The sequence below is a fragment of the Carya illinoinensis genome, chromosome 3 (assembly GCF_018687715.1).
Source record: "Carya illinoinensis cultivar Pawnee chromosome 3, C.illinoinensisPawnee_v1, whole genome shotgun sequence".
In the NCBI taxonomy this organism is placed as follows: Eukaryota; Viridiplantae; Streptophyta; class Magnoliopsida; order Fagales; family Juglandaceae; genus Carya; species Carya illinoinensis.
In genome coordinates, this window is record NC_056754.1 from 1,461,536 (window position 1) to 1,488,260 (window position 26,725).

At 37.2% G+C, this 26,725-nt stretch overlaps 2 protein-coding genes across 2 annotated transcripts; one reads left to right on the plus strand and one right to left on the minus strand.

Annotated features, from left to right (window-relative positions):
* Window positions 1-640: 640 nt before the first annotated feature.
* LOC122302340 (SCY1-like protein 2) lies at window positions 641-18,476 on the minus strand. The gene is made up of 14 exons (XM_043113548.1): window positions 17,737-18,476; window positions 16,797-16,901; window positions 15,648-15,758; window positions 13,219-13,401; window positions 12,570-12,696; window positions 6,983-7,044; window positions 6,781-6,867; window positions 6,536-6,622; window positions 5,070-5,183; window positions 4,081-4,209; window positions 3,762-3,824; window positions 2,336-2,497; window positions 2,097-2,215; window positions 641-2,009 (listed from the first exon to the last, which is right to left on the minus strand). Exons 1-14 carry the CDS (start codon window positions 18,226-18,228, stop codon window positions 1,067-1,069), a joined length of 2,784 nt encoding a protein of 927 aa, XP_042969482.1. The 5' UTR covers window positions 18,229-18,476; the 3' UTR covers window positions 641-1,066.
* Window positions 18,477-23,889: 5,413 nt separating this feature from the next.
* Window positions 23,890-25,606, plus strand: LOC122302347 (leucine-rich repeat receptor-like protein kinase PXC2). Its single transcript, XM_043113556.1, has one exon. The coding sequence runs from the start codon at window positions 23,929-23,931 to the stop codon at window positions 25,432-25,434; it is 1,506 nt and encodes a 501-aa protein (XP_042969490.1). The 5' UTR covers window positions 23,890-23,928; the 3' UTR covers window positions 25,435-25,606.
* Window positions 25,607-26,725: the final 1,119 nt, after the last annotated feature.

A 26,725-nucleotide genomic window follows, 5' to 3' on the forward strand; every position in this document is an offset into this window, starting at 1 on the left:
CCCTCACCTTAAAAGTTAAACATTGAAAAATTACCCTTCATCTCCTCAAACAACTGCTCTTTTTGCAATATGATCAGCATGCTATCCAAGTTATTTTACCCCACAATCACTTACTTTCCAGCTCGCAATTTGCTTCATTCTTTTGAAATGTTAACCGTTTTGATACCACATGGTTCACATCATTTATTTTTTATCCAATGGCCAAATTTTAACAAAATAAATACTTATGTCCAAGTTATAGAATAAAGTGCCAACCTTGATAGTTTTATAGCTAAATTATAAAATGATTTTTTCTATTTGGTCATTGCGGATCTTAATTAGATGCATGAGAAGTTAAACACCATGCTATCCATCGTAGCCAATCCTTAATTCATCTATAATTAAAACAAAGGAGAAACTATATTTAGACACATTTGAACTTCAACAATTTCTTTTAATATATAATCTAAACTATTAAAACTGTCGATTTCCAACCTAAATTACCAAAATTGTCTACCTCTGTTAGCACCCAACCTTTCAGATGGTGAAAGATTAGATATAGGATACAATCTTGACAGCAGAGTGCGAAAATTGCCAACATTAATCTTGAGTGCAAATTGACGGTTCTGATAGTTTAGGAGGCAAATTTAAAAATAAAAAATAAAAATAAAAAAACAATATTATATATCTCCTTGAATAAAGAGCTGCACGCCCACCCGATTTAAATGTCACGACAGTCTGCCATCAACAGGCCTTTCAGAAGAGGTTTATGAGCACCCTATCAAGCTTCCTACTTTTCTATTATTTCCAACCCCAGTCATCGGATACAGGACTCTTTTTTAAGAAGACGCTATTCCGAAAAATAAATTCTCAACATCTAATGATACGAAATTAAACAAGAAAACATATAAAGAAAAAAATTATCAAGAATATGTCACAATAACCTACGAGCCAAGCACAACAAACCACTACATAATCAACCTTGCCATCCCCTAGAGCTGCAGCACTCCCCTGCATATTTGGTACCTCCAAGACACTTTACAAAATCTCTCTCTGCAGCATGGAATGGCTGACCTGCGAGGTCTGATCATAGCAAATCCAATAGGGGCGGCTGTTCAGATGGTGATTTAGCATGACTAGATCGAGAGGCTGAGGAGACCCCCCTCCCTTTTCCTCGTCCTCTACCCACAGCAGTTGTTGGGGGCGGAGCAAGTCTAGGGGCAGACAGCTCATTCTTGCTAGAAGCAAATATGGATCCAAGATCTGTTGATTTCTTATCAGTGTAATTACTAGAAGCTGGTACACCCTGACTCTGTTTCAAAAACCCAATAGAGCTTTGGGCGTTAACACTTCCCAGACCACCAATAGTAAGAGTTGGATTCCCTTGGCTCTGTCTAAAAGGATCAGCAGAACTGTGTGTGTTGAAGGCCCAACTGTTATTGTTGTTGTTCATTGGGAAGCTCATGCTGTTTAGTGTATTCGAGATTGGACTAGACCCGTGTATGTTAGTAGGGTGTCCCATTGTGCCATTGTTAGAAATTCCAGCCCCACTTGCTGAGCCAGCGGGCCGGGGAGGCCAATCAGAGAAAGGATCTATGTCATCGAAACTCGAGGTGGATGATGCTCCTGCATTCAACTGCTTCTCAGTGTCTCCAAATTGGGGGGCAATTCCAGACGATGCTCGAGGAGGCCACTCAATATCAACTGGAGGACACGAAATGGCCGTTTGCTGGCTGGATACTGCAGGTATCATCGAAAATTTCGATTGTTTTGAATTTACTTGAACTGGTTGAAAACTCAAATCAGACTGAGTGGAGTGATTGTTTGTAGAACTTTGAAGGGTGGTTGCAGAACCCTTTTTGGCAGGACCCCAATCTTCATCCCACGCCGGGCTGCTCTTTGTCGTGGAATTGACAGTTCCAGTTATTTTAGTTGAGGCTTGGGATATTAGGTCACTATCAGACATAGATGGTCTAACTTCTGGGATTCCAGAATCAGTCAAAGTTACTCCCCGTTTTTCTTCTATTCTCCTGTCATAAAACTAAGATGCATTCAGTGATTTGATAATAGTCAGGTTTGCCCTCAAAAAACACATGCATGGGACCACACAGTAGTACCTGAGAACATCCTTGACAAATAGCATATATTTAGCAAACTGCTGAACATTTAATTGTTGAGCAGTAAGAAGAGGAGTGAGTAGTGGAAGGACATGCTCTGCAACAAATTCTACACCATGCTGAACAAATTGAGCACCAGGAAAACGAATGCTCGTTAGGAGTAACAATTTCTTGTGTACTGCTGATGGACGTTAGCTAAAGCAACACAACAAAACCAGTCCAGCATTGGAGATGGTTACCTGCTTAAGTACCGAGTTTGCAACACCAAGGGTACACATAAGCGTGGGAGCAGAATGGTCAACAGCTGTACAACGTTGAACTGTTTGCAAGATGGCTAAAACAGCATGTTTATCAAGTGAGCTCACCAGGTCTCCCAAGCATAACAGAGCATTGACTCTCACCTGTCAATGAAAGCAAACTGTTTAGTTATCAGCAGTGGCATTCCATATTTTATCATCTCTAGTCACACGGTTGATATGACATTAAAGGTGGTTTTACAAATAAACTACTTGAATGAAAAGCCTTTCAAAATGTGACACCTCAACTGGTGTGACTTGATAAAATTCAGGATGAAAAATAACACTCCTTTTATAATAATTATATATTTCACTTATAAAAAAATAATAATTATATATTTTTGTTTTTCATAAAATATATTGGGTTATATACGATGCAAAAAAGTATTATAAACATAATTCAAGATAGGAAAAAATTATTATCAATATATTAGTCATTCTAGGGGTATATGGCATGCATTTATGGTAAAAATAAATCCCAAATTGCATATAAGGGGGTTCTCTCCTTAACCAAAAATTTAATATCTTTTGCGGGAACTAAAGGGAAAAAGAAAAGTTATGACTTGAAAAAGAAAAAGTAAAAGGGAACCAGAAAAAGATTTGAAGAGGACTCGAGGGAGAATAGAAAAATATTACATACTCAGATTCTTTGTTGTCATATATAGTTTTTTCATAATCATTTCTTTTTTTTTTTAATAATAGTTTTTTCATAATCTATAGGGCCAAACTTTAGATTTCTTCCTGCACCGGGGGAGGGGGAGGGAAGAATAATTTGTTTATGAGGGACCAAGGTGGGTTAGGGACAGTAGCTCCTGCTTCCTAGATTTGATGTTTTTCCAATGCCTATAGCTCAAATCCCACTTATACGCCACCCCCAACAAAACAATAATGAAAAAAAGGCAGAATGATCCAAGCACAACATTAAAATTATAACTTCTGCGGAGTTTCTACCAAGAAGCAATGCTCTTGGCCAAAGGGTAAAGGGCAGTGGGTCATAACAGTAATGTTGTTAATACTCGACAATCAACTTCCAACTAAGCCAATATAGTGCAACTACCTACAGAAAGAGCACAGAACTTCAAACCATGATAAACAGGCATGTCTCTTCTTTTGGTAGTTGTAAATATAGATTACAACTTCCATAAGATATGATTATAGTGGAAAGGACAGAACTGTTACAATTTAAGATGATAGTGCAATGGTTCTTGTATACGTTCAGTGTACTTGGTTACTCCTTTTGATATATAAAATATTTTTACTTACAAAAAAAAAAAAAAAAAAGAGATGATAGTGCAACGGTGCCCAAATAATAAGCACAAACAGACAAATAAATAAACAGACATAAATAAATGCAAGTAAATCTACATACCGCAGCAACTGTTGTTTTTAGAGCTAAGCCATGAATGCGAGGCAAAATTGCTTGTTTCACTAGCTGTCAAGGATGAAATATTCAGATATCCATAAATATCAATGCCTTCACCATAAAAGTATGTCAAGAAGAAAGACTAGATTGTTCTATATTGTTTGATAATCTTGTATATTTTTGCTCTATACCATTTCTCATTTTTTTTAACCACATATACATATAAAGCATCTGAATTACGGATTTGCAAACACATATAACATCATGGCAGCAACTTTAATCTATAATGGAAAAAACTACTTTAAGAATCATAAGTGACAGTCACCTGAGGATCCAGTTGCTTAGCAAGCGATACTGATTTTCTCAAAACTTCCTCTTGTATTCGAGCATCGGTATCATCATAAGCCCGAACAATCATAGGCAGGACATGTGATACTAAGTGCTCCTGTCTAGTCTATAATAATCACCAAGAGAGTAATTTAGTTTGGTAAAGTTCAAGATGGTGAGCCTGTTCATTAAGGGAAGAAAAAAACCAAACGAATAGCAGCACCATTCCAGGGTGAATTTGTCTCAATTATAACAAATAGAACCCTAGTTAGAGATTAGATCAACGACATGTTGGTCATTTCTGTATAAAATGAGGAAAATCCAGTACAAATACCTAACTTTGCCAATACATTCGAATGAATTTATATATTAGTTGGTTTCTCCACCTTTTTTTGGAAACCTCAAGAACAAAAGAACCTTTTTTTAAACGTTATCAAAGTTTTTATTAATCTTAAAAATAGACAAAGGCCCAAGTATATAGATCATATGCAAGAGCATCACCCATGCATGCTAGTTTAGTGATACAAGAAATTCATGAAAAGACATGCCATTAAAATCAATCATAATCAACCAATGGAGTAAATTATTGAAAAATACATTTGTAAGCTCATCCACTAACCACTCTCGATCTTCCTTTTTAATGCTTATTAATTAGAAAATTCATAGATACAACCATCAAAGACTACAGGTGCCAAATCAACAATTTTTTATGGTATTCATTTGTACCAAGCTAGTCCAATTTTCAAATCATGGTATTGATAGCGTTCTGTTGGAAATGTAAAAGGAGCAGCCAGTGCATGGATACTTCAAAGGGCAATCAGACACGGATACAGCTCAGGCATCCATGAATTTAAAATTGTTTGGAATGCAGCATGATAACTTCACAATACATGTGGGATACACCCAAGACACATTTGGGATCAAAATAAATCTGTTTAATTATTTGAGGAAAATATTATAATACAACGAATTTGCACCGATAGTTACCTTGATGATTACAAGGTCTGCATGCTTCACAAGCAGCAATAGTGTCTCGCCTGAAGCACTACTCAGAACAGGAACAAGAGCTGGTAGTGTTGATAGCTCAAAATCATTTTTATCCTACAAGTTTTAGACATGCAATTTCAAGTGAAATCTCAATTTCTGATGAAGATAGGCAAAACATATACGATATTCAGTATCGTATGCAAATCCATTAATTTGTGTACTCAAGAAACAAATCCTTGATGAGCAGGAAACACAAATATTAATCCTTAGCTTTACCGTTGATTATCATAATACTGGAAACTGCAAGTCATTTTGGGCCCCCCCGCGCAGGGGTTTAAAAAAAATCCCTCAAGGATCTAAAACAGAGGGAAAAGAAGTTGTGCAAAACTATGATATTCTACAAATGAATCGTAGTATATGTTCCGTGCTATAAATTAAGGAATAATCAAGGAAAATGGAGCCATATCAGTTGCAGTTCGAAAGTGTAATTTGAACACATTTTACATATCATAAGTCCTCTGTAATTTGAACACAGTTAGAAATGTGGGGTTGGACAAGCAACCCCACATTTCCAAAACTGTAGTGTATGTGAGGTTTATAAAGCATTTTCTCGGTTGTTTTCAGATATGAGATGAGAAGAGATTAAAGTTGAAAATTGAATAAAATATTATTAGAATATATTATTTTTGTATTGGGATTTGAAAAGGTTGAATTGTTTATTTTATTTTTGTATTGGGATTTGAAAAAATTGAATTGTTTATTTTATTTTGTATGGAAATTTGAAAAAGTTGTAATAATTATTTTGAGATGAGATGAGACGAGATGAGAAGCTAGGCGACAATATGCTGAAAACCTAATTGCTATTTCCCTCATTGCAAAAGCATGGCATACAGGATCCTACATAGCGTGATATTAACAAACAGGAAATAATCAATAGAATCAAGTGGTTTGAATAAAGTAAGTAATGGAATATTGGATATTTTTTATGGGTATCATAAATATTATTCTAAAAAGGTATAGCCTAATACACAGGTAGTATACAAAGTGAATTTTTTTTTTTTTTTGATAAATATGTATACACAAGTGAAATTCAAAGGTGAACATCTATTTTTTGTTAATAAACTTATGTTCCCCTTTTTTAGGGCAACCTAAAAGTTCTAGACTGAACTTCTAAATTATCTAGAACGTCTGATCATTCCAATTCTTTCAGATTGTCTGGTAACTGGTAAATATATGGTTTTGTTGGACAAAGCAAATTGATAAATTAACCTCAAGAATGGTAAATTTCACTCTCTAAAATGAATTTTGGAAATAATTAAATATTTTTGTACTGGGTAGATTTGTGAACTTCTGATTTCAACACAAATAAAAAGTAGTGTATACCTCCTGTGTACCTGGGCTATGCCTTTCGAGTTTTTTAATAAAAGCTTTGGTTACTTATTAAAAATGCAGATAAAAAATAGTACCTGAGACTCTGCTATTGTAAGAACCATGGGCAAAATCATTGGCTGCATTACCAGATTCCGAAGTTCTGCACAAAGAGGAGGAAGTACCTGCACAGTAAGATAATCATTAAAAATAAAACAAAAATAAAAATTAAGAACGATGTATCCATATTAATGACTCAACAATGACCTAAAAAACTAGTTGAGAGTTTATAACAAAATAACAGTGCCCTTCATATCAATAGGACAAGAAAACAAAATCAAACCTTATACCGCAATACACGTGAGTCAAAATCTTTCCACATATCAGATAATGCTTTTAAGAATTCAGACTTCTGCATGTTATCTCTTTCCTGCAAGCAGTGAACTTTGTCAATGAGGTGCTTTTTCAACCATTTCTTAGTACTGCACTTGGGTAGACAACATGCCAAAACCAAGTATTAGTCAATCGAAAATGAAAATGCATACAAGCATGTGGTCGAGGAAGCGAAGAGCACGCAACCTAGTGTCATTCCGGAAAAATGGAGAACCTGCAAAGATGGAACATAGATCTTAAAAAATAGCAAATAAATCCAAACGAGGAGTTAATTTGCAACAATTCGTGTAACTAAAAACTGAGACCATCAGTTCCTCTCAATCTTTTTTTTTTTTTTTTTTATCAATAAATAAGAATTCTATTAAAATAAGCGAAGCCAGGTACACAAGACATATACAAGAGCAACACCTATACATCAGTGTCTAAAGATACAAGGAAATCATATACATTCATGCCATTAAGGTCTATTACAATCAACCAATGGAATAGAGTATGAAAAAATAAAGTTCTAATCCCTCTCCATCCATATGCACCACCATAGACAGATCGGTACCATCTTCCACATAGCTACAATTTGAGTGATACCTCGGATGCCTTGCCAGTTGGCCAACAAATCCACAACCCTTCATGGCATCACCCAATGGAGCCCCGCTCTAGCAAATATATCATTTCACAAACTCATGGCTACGTCACAATGCAATAATAAATTACCTACCGACTCCCCACTGTTCTTGCACATATAATACTAATCCAACACAATAAGTCAGCGTTTCCGTAGATTATCTAAGGTGAAAATCTACCCTAATGAAGTTGTCCATACAAAAAAAGAAGCCTTTTTTTTTTTTCCAGGGTGGGGGCGACTCTTAGTCCTCCATATGTTTTTCCATGGGAATGTTCTTGTAGGATGTCTCACAAGGGACTTATAATGACTATACAGTAAATCTTCCCTCCTCGGACGGTGACCACAAAATCATATAAGCTCCAACGTTCACTCCACAATTATACATAGGATTGAAGAAATATGTTGGGGGTGAAAACCGACTCATTCGGCGAGGTTTTTGGGCAAAACTAGCACGACCAACGAGAGTAAAAACGGTGGAGCAACCAACCATAACCAGTCGATGGGGAAGAGAAAAACCGGCCGTATCGACTCCGGAGGTTCACAGTCAGTTCTTGGTTCCCCCTAGAGGCGATGGTCGTCACAGAGGAGGAGACAACATGTTATTAAAAGGGCACCGTTCTACTTATTTTTTTTTTCATACCTTATAAATAAAACAACAATAAAATACAAATATAGCAATAAAACGATGTTGACAATGTTGTTGTTCCAAGGAACGAAGTCGTTTCAGATTGGTATAATTTTTTATTAAAAAAAAGGAATTATTGCATCGGCCGGTTCAGTGGTTTGAACCAGCCTCAAACTGCTACCGAACTGACAACAGTCGGTTTTGTTAAAACACTGCAGCCCGCCAACCAGTTCCCTGCTGATTTCGGCCGGTCTGTGTCGGTCACAGGTGGTTCCACGGTTTTTTGTCCACCCCTATATATATATATATATATATTTGTCAATTTCCCAGTCTTGGGAACGTGATATTCCATTGGGGAGAGCCACTAGAGAGATCCATGAGTTCTGCTACTAAAGCCTCCGATCTTCGTGCGATGTTGTATATTGTTGGATAATCTTCCTTAAGAACTCAATATCCACCCCATAGATCAGTCCAGAATTTAATTATGAAACCATCTCCAATTGCAAGATGTGTATTGATGAATGTTTGTCCAGCCTCTTCTGATGTGTTTCCAAAGCCCCACCCCATGTGGTCCACTCACCTCATTTGAGCACCATCCTCCCAACAATCCACCATATTTTAAATCTAAGATAACTCTCTAGAAAGCTCCCATTTCTTCGTGGAATCTCCACAGCCACGTACCCAATAAAGCCCTGTTAAAAACCAACAAATTTTGAATTCCCAGCCCGCCTTCACATACTGGGGTACAAACTGCAGCCCAATTCACCAAGTTAAACTTGAATTCTTCATCTATTGCCCTCAATGGGAAATCTCGTTGCAACTTCTCTAACAGATAAACCACCTTACATGGGATAGGAAAAAGAGATAAGAAGTAGGTAGGTACTTTTGATCAACGTAACTCTACACCTTTGAACAAATAAATCCTCTTCCAACTCCCCAATTTCCGCTCCATTTTTTCCAACACCCCATCCTAGATGGACTGCGACTTGAAGGAGGCACCCAAGGGAAGGTTGAGATACTTCATTGGCAAGGTGGAGACTTTGCACCCCAGAAGGTTGGCAAAGCTCAAAAAACTTGAAACATTTCCTACTGGAAATAATTCTGACTAGGCAAGATTCACTTTCAATCCTCTCAATCTAATATGTTTAGTGCTACAGTACCCATTAAGTATGACCAGCAAAACCCATTCGCAATCTACAAATAGTATTGTCAACAATTAAAGAATGACACAATCCTGTATCAAGATAGGAACTACTTCAAACTCACATAGCATTGTGATGATTAATTAATGGATAATCTACTGATGGCTAGTGTCTTTGACGAATGGAATTCATAAAAACAATTGAGTGAGCATCCATTATTTTCGAGATTGATTTGAAAGTACTTCTTTTACTGATAAAAAATAAAAAGTGAAAAAAAAGATTTGGAAGCACTTCTTTCAATAACTTAGGGTCTTAGAATTATCATGAAAGTCCTTTAACCTAATTAAAGGGGAAAGGTAGATTACTAGATTCACAGGATTTTAAGTGATATCTCGTATCAAACTAGAACCTTCAAACATTATAGATGGAGTGCTCCTCGTGGTTGCAAATTGCAAAGAGAAGATCAAACTCTCCAACTTTTAGGCTAGGTTTGGTAAGTAAGATGAGATTTTTTGGTTTTAGATGAAAATTTAAAATATTATCTTTTAATATTATTATTGCTTTGGTATTTAAAAAAGTTGAATTGTTTATTATATTTTGTGTGGAAATTTAAAAAATTTGCAATGATGAGATTAGATGATATGAGAATTTTGTATTTTATCTTACTTACCAAACCTAACATTCTCCACGTTAAATTGCTATGAGAAACTCATTACCCCTATCCATCATGCATTTCTGATTTTCCTCTCCCGTGAGAAAATTCCCTATTTATGCATGTCACAATCTTTGTACCATTACATTTACTCTCAAATTACATCAGTATTCTATAATTTTTTTTATAGAAGTAAAAATATTATATATATAAATATATATATCAATAGGAGTAACTAAGTATACTGGACATATACAAGAAAACACTTAGCACATACTAGAGTGACCCAATAGCCCGTGAAAATTATCCAAAATACACCAAACCCGGATTGGAATGGAACACACCTCCCCAACCCCAACCCCAACCCCAACCCCTTGTTTCCTGTACAACTAATTAAAATCACTCTACAAGACCATCTTCACAATGCCCTCCCTTTAGTCTTTTCTCGACTTGAACTACCTCTCTTAGCGTCATAGTTAATTGCCCATGAAAGACGCTTTAACTCCTTGCTTTTCTTGAAACTTGATTTGGTTTCAAGTGCGTGGCTCGCCTCAATCGCAGTTAATAGAGCTTTAATTTGGTCTTCATATGCATCATTTGAAATCCCCACGATTTTCTTAAACTCGTTAACTTTATTAAGAACCCAATCCGATGGTGAATCTACTATATCATTTAATGGAGGAAGAGAAACCAAGAGAGCAACATTATCTCCAGACACAATACCCAACTGCTCTTCCAACTCTAAGCCTTCCTCCACACCAGGCAACAACGACAAACCCATAATTTCCTTCTCACCATATCCTGCATTCAAATCTCGGGTCTCCTCGACAGCTAAATGGTTGCTTTCCATTGTTTCTGTCACCATAAAAGGTTCCTCCCCTCCATCGATGATGACATTGCTGATATTTGCTTCACCCCACGACAATCCTTTTAGTTCCACTTTGTCAGACCCTACTAATCCTTCAGGAACAGAACAGGTAGGGGAAGTACAACCTTCTGTTACCCCATTTGTAAAAAGAGGCTCGACCGTTTCTTCCAAAGTACCAACCCCATTTGCAACTGATGACGATGGGCCTACTAATCCCTCAGGAGGCATGGACGGCACGTAGCCGATGTCCTGAGTGACACTAGCATGGTCAAACAACCCTATCAGTGACGGTGTTGAAATGCCCTTCACCAACGCACTTGAGGCCTTCAAACCCATAGGATCCACCCCCCACCCTCCCTCATCCTTTTTCGACCCACCACTAAAACCCACTACTAGGTCCAACCCCTTATCCACTTTAATAATCAAATATCTCACATACTCCATAACTCTCGTCAATTGAGCTTTGACGTCCCACGAGAACCCCTCAACTTCTCCCAATGTCACCTGAAGGCCTTTGTCTCCAACAAATGCCTTACCCTTTCCTTCTACCGCGGAGCTGATCTCGACTGGACTACCCACCTGTGACCTCAACACCGCAGTGTACAAAGGAACACCTTCCCAATTTTGACCCAGTAAAACTTTGAATGGACTGCAGAAAGCCTTTCCATCCAATGCCATTTGCGCCCTCCGGACTCACCAACAAACCTTTCTTCCTTCCATTCCAAAATTATGAGATTTGCAGAAAGCTGGCCCTTGCATTAACATAATGTTGAATGATAAATACTCCATTACCCATCCTTAGCTCTCTGAAGAAACCTTCATGACAGTTAAGTTCTAAACAATCCTCAATCTCCTTAGCCACCCACGAAGTTGTTGTCCCACCTCAACCCATGAACTTAGCTATCTCTTTGCTACATTCAAAGATATGAAAACTATGTCCTCCCTCTTTTGTAAAAATGAAAGTTTTTTATTCCACCTCTCACCTTCCAACTGAGACGAATCTACATCGTGCGTCATCATTGTCATATCCCCAATCCCAAATTAGAGGTACCCTATTGCTCCCGCTTCATCATCTTAAGCCAGGATGAGCACGAGAAATGCAAAATAGAGATACCAAAACAGAGGTGCACACAAAGATATCACTTAATTGCTGTTTTCGATCACCGGAGGTGGATTGACATCGGAGGCCCCTCAAAGGAGTCACCCAAGTCCATCGGTAAAGTCTATGGCGAAGGCAGAGGAAGAGGCGCATGTCACAATGTACCCACAAAACTGTGCTTATGGAAAAAAAGACGAAACTCTCGGTCGAAGAAGGAGGACCGACATCAGAGACCCCTAAATGGAGTCGCGAGAGTCCATCGGTGAAGTCTGTGGTTGTGGTGGAGGCAGAGGCCCACGCGACGATCGATGTCGCCTCCAAGAAAGGGGGGGGGGGGGAAGGAAGGGAAAAAGGAAAAAACCAGCTCATCAGCGGAAGGACCGTCGCCAAACGGCCCTCACGGAGGACGCCAAAGCCAATCAGCCACGCTTGTGACGGAAGTGAAGTGTCACTCGCCAGTCGGAGATAGGTGATGGGTGGCGGCGGGATGCAAACCTTAGGGTTTTCTCACCGGCAAGATGCAAACCTTAGGGTTTTAAATGCTCTATTTGCTCATTCTTGGTTCTTAATGGGCGAAATGGGTCAATTTTGATAGTCTATTGGAACAATCTTTCACACGATTATCAAGAGCTGGAAAGATCAAATAAGAAGTAACTAAAAACTACAAACTACAAACTGAAGAAATCAGATCAAAGGTTTAAATTATAGGGTCCAGAAGGCTCACGTTTTACCTGTAAAATCCAACGCTGTTGGCCTCAAAGACTCATTTCCAGAAACCATTCTCTGCAAATCAGTAACTAACTCTGGTGGAATGGATGAGAAAGCTTCGTTGGATAAGTAAGTCAATGTATTCATGTACTGCAGACACAGAACATAAGAATTAAACATCTATAGTTAAGAGGGAATAATAGTAAAAGTTCAAGAAGCTGGGTGTACTTGTCCTCAGTTATATCTGTGGATAAGTTTACGGCGATAAGCATTGTACAGTGGGCACATGGAATGCCATCTATACATGGACTCTTTGACTTGTCTTCTAAACACAATACATAATAATAGTAAAAAATTGATGCGTACAATACAGAGTAAAAATAGAAAGGCTATGTATTTCTTTGCACTTTCTGGCCTGCAAAAAGTTATTTGATGAGGCAGCCTTCCCACTTAAGCGAAAAATGAGTGTTTGAAACCCATCTACAAAACGTGATTTTTTTTTATAAGGGAAAAAAACGTGATTTTAAACCCATTCAATAACAAAAACCACCTTTTGTAAAATAGTAAACTGACACCTTTTTTTTCCAAAATCGTGTTTTGAAAAACAAAGCTTAATTTAAAGGTACAAGCAATAACATCAATTGAGGAGCTAGAGTTTAAAATAAAACACACCATCTTGACATTGTTGTGGCAATCAAACAATGGCTTGCGAGCTACCAAGTGGTAGGCAAGGCACCCAAAACTGAAAATATCAGAAAAACATCCAGCTGAAGATGCATTGCTCCGAACCAGTTCAGGAGCAGCGTAATCCAGTGATGGCTGAAGAGGTAGTAAAGAATCCTCAACATCGTATTCCTGTGAAATCCATAACATATTAAAAAGATTATAGGTGTAAATGGCTCATGTTCAGAAATGTAATTATTATGCATGTCAATAATGGAACCGAATGACCTAAACTTAAAAAATAACACCTCACATACAACAGTCATTATACCACTCCTGAAATTGCATAGAGTGCTCTGATTATACATTGTTAGTTCAGAGTGCAAAACAAACACTACAAAGTTGTTGCAAAAAAACCTGCTTGCACGGCTAGATAAGAAACACCATTTATGGAAGCTTAAACTTTTTTATATAAATATTTATGGAAGCCTAAAATTATGGGGAAACCAAGCAAGAAACTTCTTTTTTTTATTATATGCGCATGAAACTCCCTTAGTCCAAGGAAGAAGAGAGTTAGATTTAAAGCTGGCAATTTTAGGCACGATCTACGAGCAGGACTGGACCCCATACGAAATCATAGGACTAGGTTTGGGCATAATTGATTTCAGATCAACTCTGAATTGGCCTGATTAATAATCTGTTCACTTTTACCAATTAAGAACTAAATGGGCTGTACTGTAGCATGTCAGATTTAAAAAGTCAACACCAATTCTTTCTTTTAACATTCACTGAAATTTTGAATGGGTCGAGTCAGGTTGGGTTGGACCAGCCACCCAACCTGGGTGAACAAACAGGTGGTTAAGCTCGCATAAGAAAAGGGGAACAGGTTTGAGTCAAGGAGTTTGAGCAGTTTAAATATTTTTGATAGATAAATATTTGACAGTTTGAATCAAAGGTATAGCAGCATTTGAACGTAAAACTAATATTTGAACCCAACTAAAACACTCAAATTTAACAAAGTAGATGATCATTGTATTTTAGGATGGTTTTAACAAACTAACACAAAGGCATAGCAACATTCGAATCTAAAAGAATTATTTGGATTTGGATTTGGATTTGTATTGACTTGTATGACCTGAATTTGACTAACTTATCACAAACCCATTTGACCCAACCCGAATTGTTCAGCCTTGGTTATGCTTGAAATTAAAGTCACATCTAGAACCTTAGCATGTAGCATGGATTAATAATACCAAGTCAAAGGTTGATAAGTAGTGCCTAGTCACATTTGAAACTGGTAAGCCTAAAAGACACCATTATGAGTGATGTGCAGCCTCCTAAGCTTTATCACATACTTTTGAGTCGCACATGCATATGGGATCATGACCTACTTGTCCATATAAATCATTTTGTCAATGCCCACAAGATGTATACTTTCAGAAATTCTAAAGACAGAGATATTGAAGTTGAGGAAAAGCTCCTTAAATTAGGCACCACTATACTACAAATAAGCCTTCGAGCAGTCTCATAATTAGTTTGTTTACTAGTAAAAATGAGTTCTAGTCCTATACACCATTATACTCCGAACAATATAAAAAATGATAATAAGAATTTATGGATGACATGCATGCCCAAATGCAATCTCTCTCCGTCTCTGTGGGTTACTGTGAGTACACTGTTCATGCAACCAGAAAGATTCAAGTTACAACCCTGTTTGCACTCCTTTACAATCCTCGATCATTTCCCTCTTAAATTTCCTCTCCAGCAGCACCCAAATGACCAATTAAACAGGTCCCAGTGATGCCCCCGAACTCAAAAAACATGTCATCCTCTGTTTCAGATCCTTTTTGCCCCTTAAGTCCAAGATGTTCAAACTACAAACCCTAAACACCTCTAAAAACCAAACCCTTGGATTAGGATTTCAAACCCAGAAAACACCTTGAGCATGTGGAAACAGATGTTCCATAATCCGTCCTGCGTCAAAACATATGTTCCTGGCACTAACATAAACGATAAAAACCCCAAGCGGTTGGCCAAAGTGGTGAAGGCCTTGGTCTTGGGGTATCACTCCCTTCAAGGTCCAAAATTTAGCACCTCATGAGTGCAAACAATCCTTTGTGCCACACCCCTGGTGAAAAACCAGCGATTTAACTAGTTCCATGTAGGGAAACTTCCAAGCGTGTGGTGCACGAGACCGGAGTTTACTCTGCATGGGTGGGTCCAAAGGGCCCTGCCTTGGAGAGATACCCCGAGATAAAATAAAAAATAAAAATAAAAACACATAAAAGGTAAACAAATCCCACATACTATTTGTAAATAAAAATAACTACTAGAGAAACCAAAATTCGAGCCTATTTAATGAACAAAAAAAAAAGTATCTAGGTAAAATTAAATTGAAGAATATTTCATTTCTTAATCCAATAAAAAGCTTCACTCACAGCATAATGGAAAGCCTGCCCACTTGCCATATCGCCTGAAGTCTGATCTGTCGAGATTGCAAAACCAAACCCCCCAAGCTTCCAAGCTCCACTTGAAGTAATAAGAACATTCTGCAGGGTATGTGCTACATCATTCCACATGCATATCCAATACATAATGAACCTAAGCTAAAGTACAAAGACCAGGAGTTTTTGAAAAGCATTATAAATATGGGATTCTCTATTAACTTATCAAAAAAAATGTAGGATTCTTTCCTTTGATAATTAATAAGAGATTTTATTACCACGAGTAGGCATAGCCCAAGTACATAAAGTATACAAGAGGAAAAACCTATTAATAAGCGATTTTATTACCAGGAGTAGGCATAGCCCAAGTACACAAGAAGTATACAAGAGGAAAAACCTACATGCACTCTAGAAACTAAAAATGACTAAAGCAAATCAAGAAGATTATATCCATTCAATACAAGAGCCTTAGCCCAAAAACTCAAGGTATTAAAGAAAAACTCCCTAAGTTCTCTCATCGAGCATTCTCTATCTTCAAAGCACCTCCCATTCCTCTCCAACCATAAGCACCACATCAAACACGGAGGAATCATCTTCCAAATATAGGATTCTATACAAGAGACACTTGGTAATTTGTGTTTTTATTTGGTGTCTTCTAGCAATGTCAAAGACGTGATTCAGACACTCATGTATTTGCAAGGGAAATTTGGTCAACTTAAGAGTCATACATTTTGAGTACAGTTTGTTTGCATGTTATGTGGACAATCTGGAGAGAGAAATAGTAGACTTTTACAGGTGCTGAACTTCCTCATCATATGATTTAGTCTTCATTATATATGATTCCGAAATTGTTTTGTAATGTCTATATCTTCTGAATTACATAATATAATTGCTTAAAAGTAATTTTGATACACTCCCTGTTTGGATATGTGCTTCCTCCTCTTCTGATAAAGTTTTCTTTCCAAACCAGAAACATAAATCCCTATTAACAAGTACAGTATTAAACAGTATGCTCTTTATTAGAACAACTTGCAAAATCAAGAAAAAAGAAAAATAAATATGTGATTCCAGCTTATAAAGTTTATACCTTCCACTTAGCAGGAAATTTATTGATAAAAAATAATTAAGTAAACAAGTTGTAACCTCGGGTGATATAGCCCGATGAATGAGACGCGCATTGTTGTGTAGAAAGTCCAAGGATTCTGCTATCTGAAGTAAACCATGCTTAACCTCCAACAAACTCATTTCCTGCAATGTAAAAAGAATTGCCATTTAACTACAGTGCTGACTTGATGAATTGCCAATGTAGAACATAGTGCAGAAAAGATCAGTACTTCATGGAAAGAAGCTTAAGGCTCCATTTGGATGCTAAGAGTATCTCAGATAATCTGTTAATATTAGCAAAATAATTTATGAATAATAGTGAAATCATTGTGAATGGTTTGTGAATAGTAGCAAACTAGTCTGAGAATATCTAAGATCAGTTGTGTTTCCAAAGAGGCCATAAAAGAAACAGCTGAAAAAATAACAGGCCACTACAAAAATCCAAAACACAAAATAGCAAGTTAAAAACATCAAGATAATGCATTTTTCTTAAAATATAATTATTTTCCATTTTTGGAAAATATTGTCTAATCCTGTGACTTCTCTTTCCTCGCACCAAAGAACACACCCACGATGTGTTATTTATGTTTTAAAAGATTTCAAGTCGTGCTGTCCTAAACAACTATGGTGTGCATATTCCACATCATCAATCAAAACATACCCGCACAAAATGAAGTTCAGGTAGCACTACTAAACTTTTCTAACGGGCATCCAATAATTCAGGTACGCATATTAGATTTCTTCGAGTGGGCATTCACTGAATCAATCATACTTTTTCAAATGGATGCTCACTAAAGCGCTTATAAGGTCTCAAACTTGAGAAGGCATTAACACGATCAGAAAGAGAGTTGTTCTTCAAATGAGGGTTTAGTGAATCAAAAGAAGGTACTAAGATAATCAGAAGGAAGCTCTCTAATTAGAAACTGATTCCAAAATTCAAACTAAAAACGAGATCGCCCACTGAAGCTTTGGTACCTACCATTCCATTGAGCCCTTTAGGCACTTTAGCCACATTCTCCACATTCCCCAGCGCGTTCGCCACCGACGCAAAGAGCGGCTCCGTTACCATCGCCATCGCATTCTTGTTCTCGTCCAGGGCCTGCACCACGTGCACAACCCCGGGATGCCTCAGCCTCACCAGCCTCCCCGCATCGGCCCGAATTAAGTCGAAGAAGGCATCCTCGGCCGCCTTAGACAATCCCGTGCGCGCGCGCGCCTCCGAGAGCACCCTCTTATCCAAGACCCAGACGCAGACGGTCGGGTACTGTTGGGGCCTCGTGGAATCCCGAGCCTTGGCCGAGTAGAGCTTCCACACGAGGCCAGGGCCTGCCGAGCCGATCTGGTCGAGTAGGTCGTAATCCTGGAGGGGTTTGGGTCCCGTGACCTCCTGTACGGTGGTCTGAACGGTCTTTTCAATGACCGCGGCTGTCTTCGCAAGGGCTTGGGTTAGGGTTTTCATGTTCAGAGACATTGTTCTTGCTTGATTGACCGTATATATATAAGAACGAAATGAATAAATGCATAAAATTTGGTCTATATATATGTACGAATATAAACAATCAATATATCGAGCAGGATGAGGAAGAAGAAGAAGAAGAAGAAGATGGAGGGAATTGAAGCTTTGTTGCTGGATCAAAAGAGGGCTAACATTTCCCCATCTCTCTCTCTCTCTCTCTCTGCGCGACTTGGTGGAACTAAAGTGTAATTTACTTTGTTTTGTTTTCTATCGTTGCATTTTTCTTTTAATTATTAATTTTTGGGAATCTTCTCTCTCTCCCCCTGTCAGCGTGGTTCATTTGTTGTTTTCGGTCGGCTTGATTCTTCATTGGGTGGAATGACTCGGTCACACGTTGGAGCCTCGTAGTGGGCTCGATAAGCTTGGGCCAAGGCCCATCTTAACGTCTTAATACCGCCGCAGGACAAGTGTCTATTAAATTTCGCGTCGACTCGGGCCATCTAAATGGCTCTACCCCTAACAAAAGATTACGTATTAGTTCTCTTTATGTTTATATCATGTTTTAATTTTATTTTTTAAATGTTGTTACTCAGTTTTTTAACAATAATTAGTTTGTTGGGTATAGAATGAGTAAAGATAGAAATGTATGTCCAGTCCGAGAGAATGAAAGTTCATGATTAAATTTGGAGAAAGATAAATAAGATAAAGAAAGGTCTATCATACAGTTATAAAATGACATAAAGTTCAAATTATATAAAAAAAATGTGACAGATAATAATTAAAAATGACTATATGATAGTAAATAAGATTAAAAATGCAAGACATATCATGATGGTACTTCTTCACTTATATTAGTGAAGACAATATACACAATTTGGATAGTTCCTTTAACCTTCCGTACGGTCATTCATTTCTAATTTCATTATTATTATATTAGTGAATTAATTTAAAAGTGATTATGGGAGTTTGTATAAACATGAGAAGTAGTAAGTTTATATTTCTTAAAACTCGTGAATGTAAGCATTATAATTTATTCGGATTACGAGATGAGATATGATTTTAGATGAAAGTTAAATAAAATATTATTTTTTAATATTATTATTGATTTAAAATTTAAAAAAGTTGAATTGTTTATTATATTTTGTATAAGAATTTAATAAAATTATAATAATGAAATTCGATGAGATGAAATACTTTATGAATCTAAACCAGTCTTTAGTATGCCAAATCATACAAATTATTATAACTTTTTCTAACTTAATTTCTTGAACTTGACTAACTGTTCAAACTATAGAGGAGCATTTCAAACACTACAACACCGTCCAAGCACCATCGTGAATTGCTCGTCCAAATAGGGCTTAATTCATTGAAGGAGATCATGTAGCCACTCATGCATTCGAAGCATGAAGATCGCGAGTAATGAGATTGATATGTGTTGTCCACCCGAGTGCAATAAAAAACAATGGCACTCCATATAGAGCTGAATTCAATGGTTAGAACAACGGAATTGACCTCACTAAATTTGCCGAAGGAAATTGCAATCACTCATTGTGCGTTCCAATCATCCAAACTAATCTAAATTCTGGCATTATTTTTATAAGAGAGTGATCCCATTGTCCCATGCCTGCCTTCCATTTTACTTTTTTCCTGTTCACACGAGACATTGAAGACTACGTACGTTTACTGACAGTATCACTTGTAAAAATATAAAAAAATAATAATATTTATAATCGTAAAGTATATAGATATTATATAATTATTTTTTTTAAAAATAAGTAAATATAAGATTTATATAAAAATATTAAATTTTTAACAATAAACTTTACTTTATTTTTATAAAAATTATATGGTACTTAAAACAACTGTATCTAAATTTACTCAAATTATAATTACCTACTCAGAGCATCCCCATGGATTATCTAAATATAAACATAGAGTCTCATTTAACTATTAGAGATAAAAAATTACTTGTAATGGATTATGAAAACTCATATTAATTGGCTTTGAGTTACAGTATATGTAAAAATAAAATCAAATTTGCTTGTTACTGTTTAAAGAGCAAATATTTATTTTATTACTTTATATTATATTATTACTCATGAATACTAATTTAATTAGAATATGATTCATAATAAATAGAATAGTAAAATATGATGAAATAAACATTTTTTTAATTATTAATTACTTGTTACTATATAATGAATAAAGAGATAATTCAATATTAGAGATTTAATGTGAATAGTCAAAATCAAATTCATCTTATATTATTTTATTGTTATATAAAAAAAAATATCTAATATAGAAATTTATGTGAATAGAATAATCAAAAGTTAAAATTTATCTTATATTTATAAAAAATATCCTTTAATTTTAGATAATCATTCTTGGTTTGCAAACAAGAGTATTCAAATAAGGGACCATTCACAGAATTTTATGACGTAGGCCGGAAGAGAAATATATAAATAAGATAAGAAAAAATCTTCACAACCTCTCAATATTTCACATTCTATATTTTTTTTAATTTTTATTATTTTATTTTTTATCAAATATTTAATATATAAATAATCAATAAAAGAATTAAATTAATTTAAAAAAAATAAATTCAAAAAAAATGTTAAAAAATATTAAAAAATTAAAAAAAATAAAATATAAAATGTTGAAAAATTACGTAGGATTCCATAAACAATATCGAACACTGTTTTTTTTAAAGGCATAGAATGAATTTAAAGTTTGACTAGGACGAACATAGCCGACGAACATAGCCGACGCGATTGACTTTGACCATTCAATGTGCACTTTCCCCCATTTAAGGCAGTTCGGTTCGTCATCTTATCTCTTCAGTTTAAACGTATAATCAAATCATTGGGATTTGGTTCGCTGAAATGCTGGTTGTTATCCTCTGTAACTCGGTCTCATCGGGCAACGCCGCCTCTGCCAAGTATATCCCGCACTCGTCTTGGGGTCTTGGGCATTGCATCGTTTTTGTTTCTGTTTTGCAAGCTAAATAGCCAATGGATTGAAATCCTCTGTGCCATTTCCCGATCTAGATTTAATAATTTGAAGGGAGATTAATTCAATTTGTAAAAAAAAAAAAGGGGAATTACAAATTGAATAGCACGTCTCTCTTTTATAATTTTATTGCCTTTTACAAAATTCTAAGCACATGATTAATTAATTAAGCAATAAAGATAAAGGCATAATCTCCTTTATAACTTTATTTTAAATATATATTTTATAATATAATGATAATTATACATTTTTTAATGAAATTTTTAATTTTCATATATTTAAAATAGAGTTTTAAAATAGGAAAAATCTTCCCATAAATTGATCTGCTATCTCTTTAATAACCGTTATTTAATAAAGAGAAACTCTTTTTACAACCGCCTGAGACATATAATCGGCGTCCACGTGGAATCAAAACGCAGCATTCCCTCTTTGAAAAATTGAATTCCATGCCTCACGAAGAGTTGCTCCCAGCGTCTTCAACTTGTAAGAAGATGAAAGTCCCCCCCGAAGAACAGACAAAGAGGACGACGGAGCTTCCTCGTTTGTAGGTTCTTCTTCACATGCCTTAAACCTCCCTTAACCTACTCTGGTTCTTGTATCGTCTTCCTTAGACCCATTTTCCCATTTTCATCTTGCAGACCCAGAGCATTTGTTAGTCCCAAACTCTGTAATTAACACCAGGCAACTTATGGACAACCAATTTCTTCGATTTTTGACCGCCCAGTAGCCATCCCGAACAAACACAGTTCATACCAGCTATTATTTAGACTGATAATACATAAAATGGAAAGGAATGAGCTGTTGAATAATGATGCTCTCTCTTGATCTATGTTGTTTGGGACTTTACAGGGACACTTTGTTAGGAGGTCGAATTCAAACACAAATGGCCAAAAAACTTTAAAAATGGAGACTATTTTGTTGGATTCCATAGCAGCACAAAATGTGAAAGGCACAAATTTTGTTGGATTCAAAGTTCAGAGTCACATGTTGTATATTTTTGGTTTAGGCTTCGCTATTTTCTCTTCTTCATCCATGATCTTCTTTCATTTATAAGTAAAAGAGGCTCTCTTATTTGGTCATTCACAAGACTCAAATCTCCCTCAGTCTTCAACCTCAAAATCACATAGCTGTCAACTTCCAAGCATCCTTGAGAGACCTAATTTGTACACAAATTTCTCTTCTTAAAATTTCAAACACATCTGTTTTTTTCTCTTTTATTTTTTATTTTAATATATACCAATTGTGAAGGATAAAGCTGGTTTCCTTTTTCTATTTCTTGGCTGAGAAATATTTCGGAGTCCTACAAAATTTAGATTGTTTGGAAATGTTTCCAAGAAGCATTGGAGAAGGCTATACTTTGGCCTTTTCTTTGTTTTTTTTTTTTTTTTGTTTTTTTTTCCTTTTTCTTTTTGCTGTTTTGCTTTCTTTTTCTCTTCCACGTAAACTTTGCCACGTATAGCCGGTTGCATTCTATTTGCGCATGCCGGTTGTATGTAGCAATTTCCTTCAATAAATATTTGCCACGTAACTCTTCTATTTTACATTTCATATACTTGCTTACAATTGATGCTTTGAAAACTCTACCTCCTCCGCCCTTACAAGGCAAAGATGCGGCCAGTTATAAGCGAAAGCTACCTATTTCACAAGAACTCGTATCCCATCACGAGTCCCAAGGGCTTAACTCCCAAGAAGCCTATACCAATGTCAGAGAGGACTTGGGAGTATCATGCCTGGATATGGGGAGGCTTTTGCCATTGGAGTTGTTTTTAGTGTGACTTTGCAGGGATTTGGGAGTGTCATGCGCATATTCTTGTGGGGCTTGGCCAGCATTCTGTTAGGAGTGCCACAAAGTCTTCTCCTTGAACTACAAAATTTTTTGTTACTATGCTTTTCTTCAGTTTATTTATTGGACTTTCATTTAAAAAAAGAAAGAAAGAAAGAACTTGAAATGGCAGAAAAATGGGACGAAGCCCATGGACTTTCTGAAATGGGTTTCTATTTGGTGGAAGATGGAGCTCATGGGTGATAGAGCTTCGTGAGGGAGAAAGAACTTCGTGAATGCGACAGAGCTTGGTGGTGTGACGGCGTTTTCCGATTGTGGAGGTGACAAACTTTATTTGGTGCGGCAACAGACTGATTTAAGAAAGAAGATGAACTTTCATTCTCCCTTTCTCACATTTTAAATTAATTTTTTTTTTTTTGTTTAGAAATATAATCAGATGGGACCAATTTTAGAGTGTATAATATAAAATTTTTTACTTATTGATTTTTGATTGAGAGCTCTTAAATGCCCAACCGGAGAAGGACAAATCTATAAAATAATATTGATTTTTTTCAATATATGTTATTTTTAGGATCGTTTTGTTTTTTATTTGAAAAATGCACTTGCTGTCATAGCGTGTTCATTTTCTGAAACAGAAAATAAGAAACAAGAACCTGCTGCCGTTCTACGTAAGAAGCCAGATGCCATAGCGTCCTTCTACCAGCATTACAAAAGAGAAATGCTTGGGATCCGGGTCTGAGCTTTTTGTTTCCTTTTTAATTTATTAATTAAGTAAATAATTTTTTTTATTAGTATTGTAATTTTTTTATTTTTTAAAAAATACTTTAAAATATATAAATTTTTTAAAATAAAAAAGAAAATCCGTTGTCGGTTGCCATCCTCGTGCTACACCGGCGGCGGCTCGTACCCAAAATCCCTATAAAATGCCCATGGCTCCTTCCCTCCAAATCCATTTCCAGTTCCATTACCACAACAAAACCAGCATGAAGAATCTCTGTTTCTCTCACCTCCTCCTCTTCTTCTTCCTCTTTTCCTCCATCTTCACTCTGCAGTTCTTCGCAGTCGTATCGACCACTTGCCACGTCGACGACGAGGCTGGTCTTTTGGGCTTTAAATCCGGCATCAATGCGGACCCGTCCGGGATGCTAAGCTCCTGGAAGCCAGGTACCGACTGCTGCTCCTGGGCGGGTATTACATGTTCGGACAACCGGGTCACAAGTCTATCTCTCTACGGCCAACCCGACAAGCCCAACTCATTGTTATCCGGCAAAATCTCACCCTCCCTCTCCAAACTAAAATTCGTATGGGGAATCTACCTCCAGAATCTCCGTAACCTTTCAGGTCCTTTTCCAGGCCTCCTCCTCGGATTACCAGAGCTCAATTACGTCTACATTGAAAACAACAAGCTCTCGGGTCAACTACCCGCATCTATCGGCAACCTGACCCGACTCAGTGCACTCAGTCTAACCGGTAACAGCTTCACCGGGCGGATCCCGAGTTCAATCTCCTACTTGACTGGGCTGACTCAGCTCAAACTCGGCCAAAACCGCCTCCACGGCCCGATACCTTACGGGATTCGTCAACTCAAAAACCTAACCTTTTTGTCCCTCGAGCGTAACCGCCTCTTCGGCCCCATACCCGATTTTTTCCAGTCATTCCCGAATCTCCGAAGCCTCGGACTTTCCCATAACAAATTTACCGGGAAAATTCCGGCCTCCATTGCCACTCTCGCGCCCAAACTGGCCTACCTCGAACTCGGGCACAACGCTCTGACGGGCCAAATCCCAGATTTTCTCGGGAATTTCAAGGCGCTAGACACGTTGGATCTCTCAGCCAACGGGTTCTCGGGAGTCGTCCCCGCGAGCTTCAGGAATCTGACAAAGATATTTAACCTCGATCTTTCTCACAATCACCTGGTCGACCCTTTCCCGGAGATGAACGTGAAAGGCATAGAGTCCCTTGATCTGTCGTACAACAATTTTCATCTTAAGGCAATCCCAAAGTGGGTAACGTCGTCACCGATAATCTACTCTCTGAAGTTAGCCAAGTGTGGCATCAAAATGAGGTTGGAGGATTGGAAGCCTTCGCAGACTTATTTCTATGATTATATTGATTTTTCGGAGAATGAGATATCGGGGAGTGCAATTAGGTTGCTGAACAGTACCGATTACCTGGTGGGGTTTTGGGCCTCGGGGAATCAGCTGAAGTTCAAATTGGAGGATTTGAGGATTGTAAAGACATTGAAGTACTTGGATTTGTCGAGGAATTTGGTGTATGGGAAAGTGCCTAAGTCGGTTTCCGGGCTTGAGAGATTGAACGTTAGTCATAATCACTTGTGTGGGCAGCTTCCGGTTACGAAGTTCCCGAAGAGTGCGTTTCTGGGAAATGACTGTTTATGTAGCTCTCCGCTAGCTCCTTGCAAAGTGTAGCAAAAGGGGAAGATGTTGGCGGAGACACCAGAAGGCTAGGAAAACCCAATAAAACTTGCACGTTTGCTGTTCCTTTTCCTTAAAGTTAATATGGTCTTGAGTCTTGACAGGCATCTAGTCTTTGGAAATGCTTTTGCAGTAAGAATTGCTAATTTCTATTGCCATTTATCAATACTTTTTTCTATCCCTTTTCTATGGGAAACGCTTCCGGCTGGATGGGTGTGAAAGAACTTTTCACACCGGCCAAAATGAACCCGAATGCAGAACACGCTCTCTCTCTCTCTCTCTCCTCCCAAATTCTTATCTCATCTCTGTTAACAATTAGTTGGATCACTAACCTCTTTAAAAATATTTCAAATTTTAGACTTAAAAAACATAGCGATTGAATCAGCACCGAATATTGATAACAAGTAAAATGGAGATTGGAGGTAAATCAAGAATTGAAACAATGACCAACCAATAAAAAGAATTATTAAAAAAGCTAAAGGGAGAAAGGGAGATGAAAATGAGTAGAGAGGGAGAGGAAAATGAGTATATACCATAAGAATGACACATCAAGAATATTGTGAATAGGAAATAATAAAAAAACACTTGCCAAATTCTTTACCAATGAGTTACTAACAATTTACAAATAAGTCCATTCATAGAGACACAAATTGTAGCGAAAACTCAAAATATAATCTTTGGGAAAGCTTCTTTTCTTGCTTGAGATATTGGTCCCGATTATAGATTTCCATATCCAATAGTAGGATAACTAACGCATAGCGTTTGCACGCGTTGGGTAGAGACAGAGAGAATGAATGACAAATGGGTATCGATTCAGACCCAAAGATGTTTTGAGGCTTTCGTCGGCATCGAGTGCAGGTGTGAAGGAGTGCAGATGGGGCTTATTTCAGCATAGAGGAGTGCAGATGGGAACTGGAGAGTAAGAGAACTGAGAGAACTAGGCCGAGATGGGATATACAGATGGGGGAGGGAGAGAAGGAGAGGGAGAGTTTCTTCTGCATACAGGTGTATTTTAGCTCCTCAAAAATAGCCTACATGCCTGTTTTCTACTGGCCGGTGTGAAATTCAGCCTGAAGTGTTACGCCGCCCCCCGGGGGGGGGGGGGGGGGGGGGGGGGGTGTGGTGTATTTCAGGCAGAAGAATTGGATCCAGGAAATATCCCCCCCCCAAAAAAAAGAAAACAAGATAATAGACTTTGGAGCAGATACGGATGCGGGAGAAATGAAGAAAGGAAAACGTTGATGCTACACTTACAGAAGATTAAAAAAAAAAAAAAAAAAAAAGA

Bases quoted from the DNA above. Each gene is read 5' to 3' on its own strand.
- LOC122302347 (XM_043113556.1), top strand. From the start codon at position 23,929: ATGCCCATGGCTCCTTCCCTCCAAATCCATTTCCAGTTCCATTACCAC.
- LOC122302340 (XM_043113548.1), bottom strand. From the start codon at position 18,228: ATGTCTCTGAACATGAAAACCCTAACCCAAGCCCTTGCGAAGACAGCC. The intron at 6,623-6,780 runs GTTTGATTTTGT...CTTACTGTGCAG, and splicing joins CACGTGTATTGCGGTATAAG to GTACTTCCTCCTCTTTGTGC. The intron at 2,010-2,096 runs GTACTACTGTGT...GTTTTATGACAG, and splicing joins TTTGTCAAGGATGTTCTCAG to GAGAATAGAAGAAAAACGGG.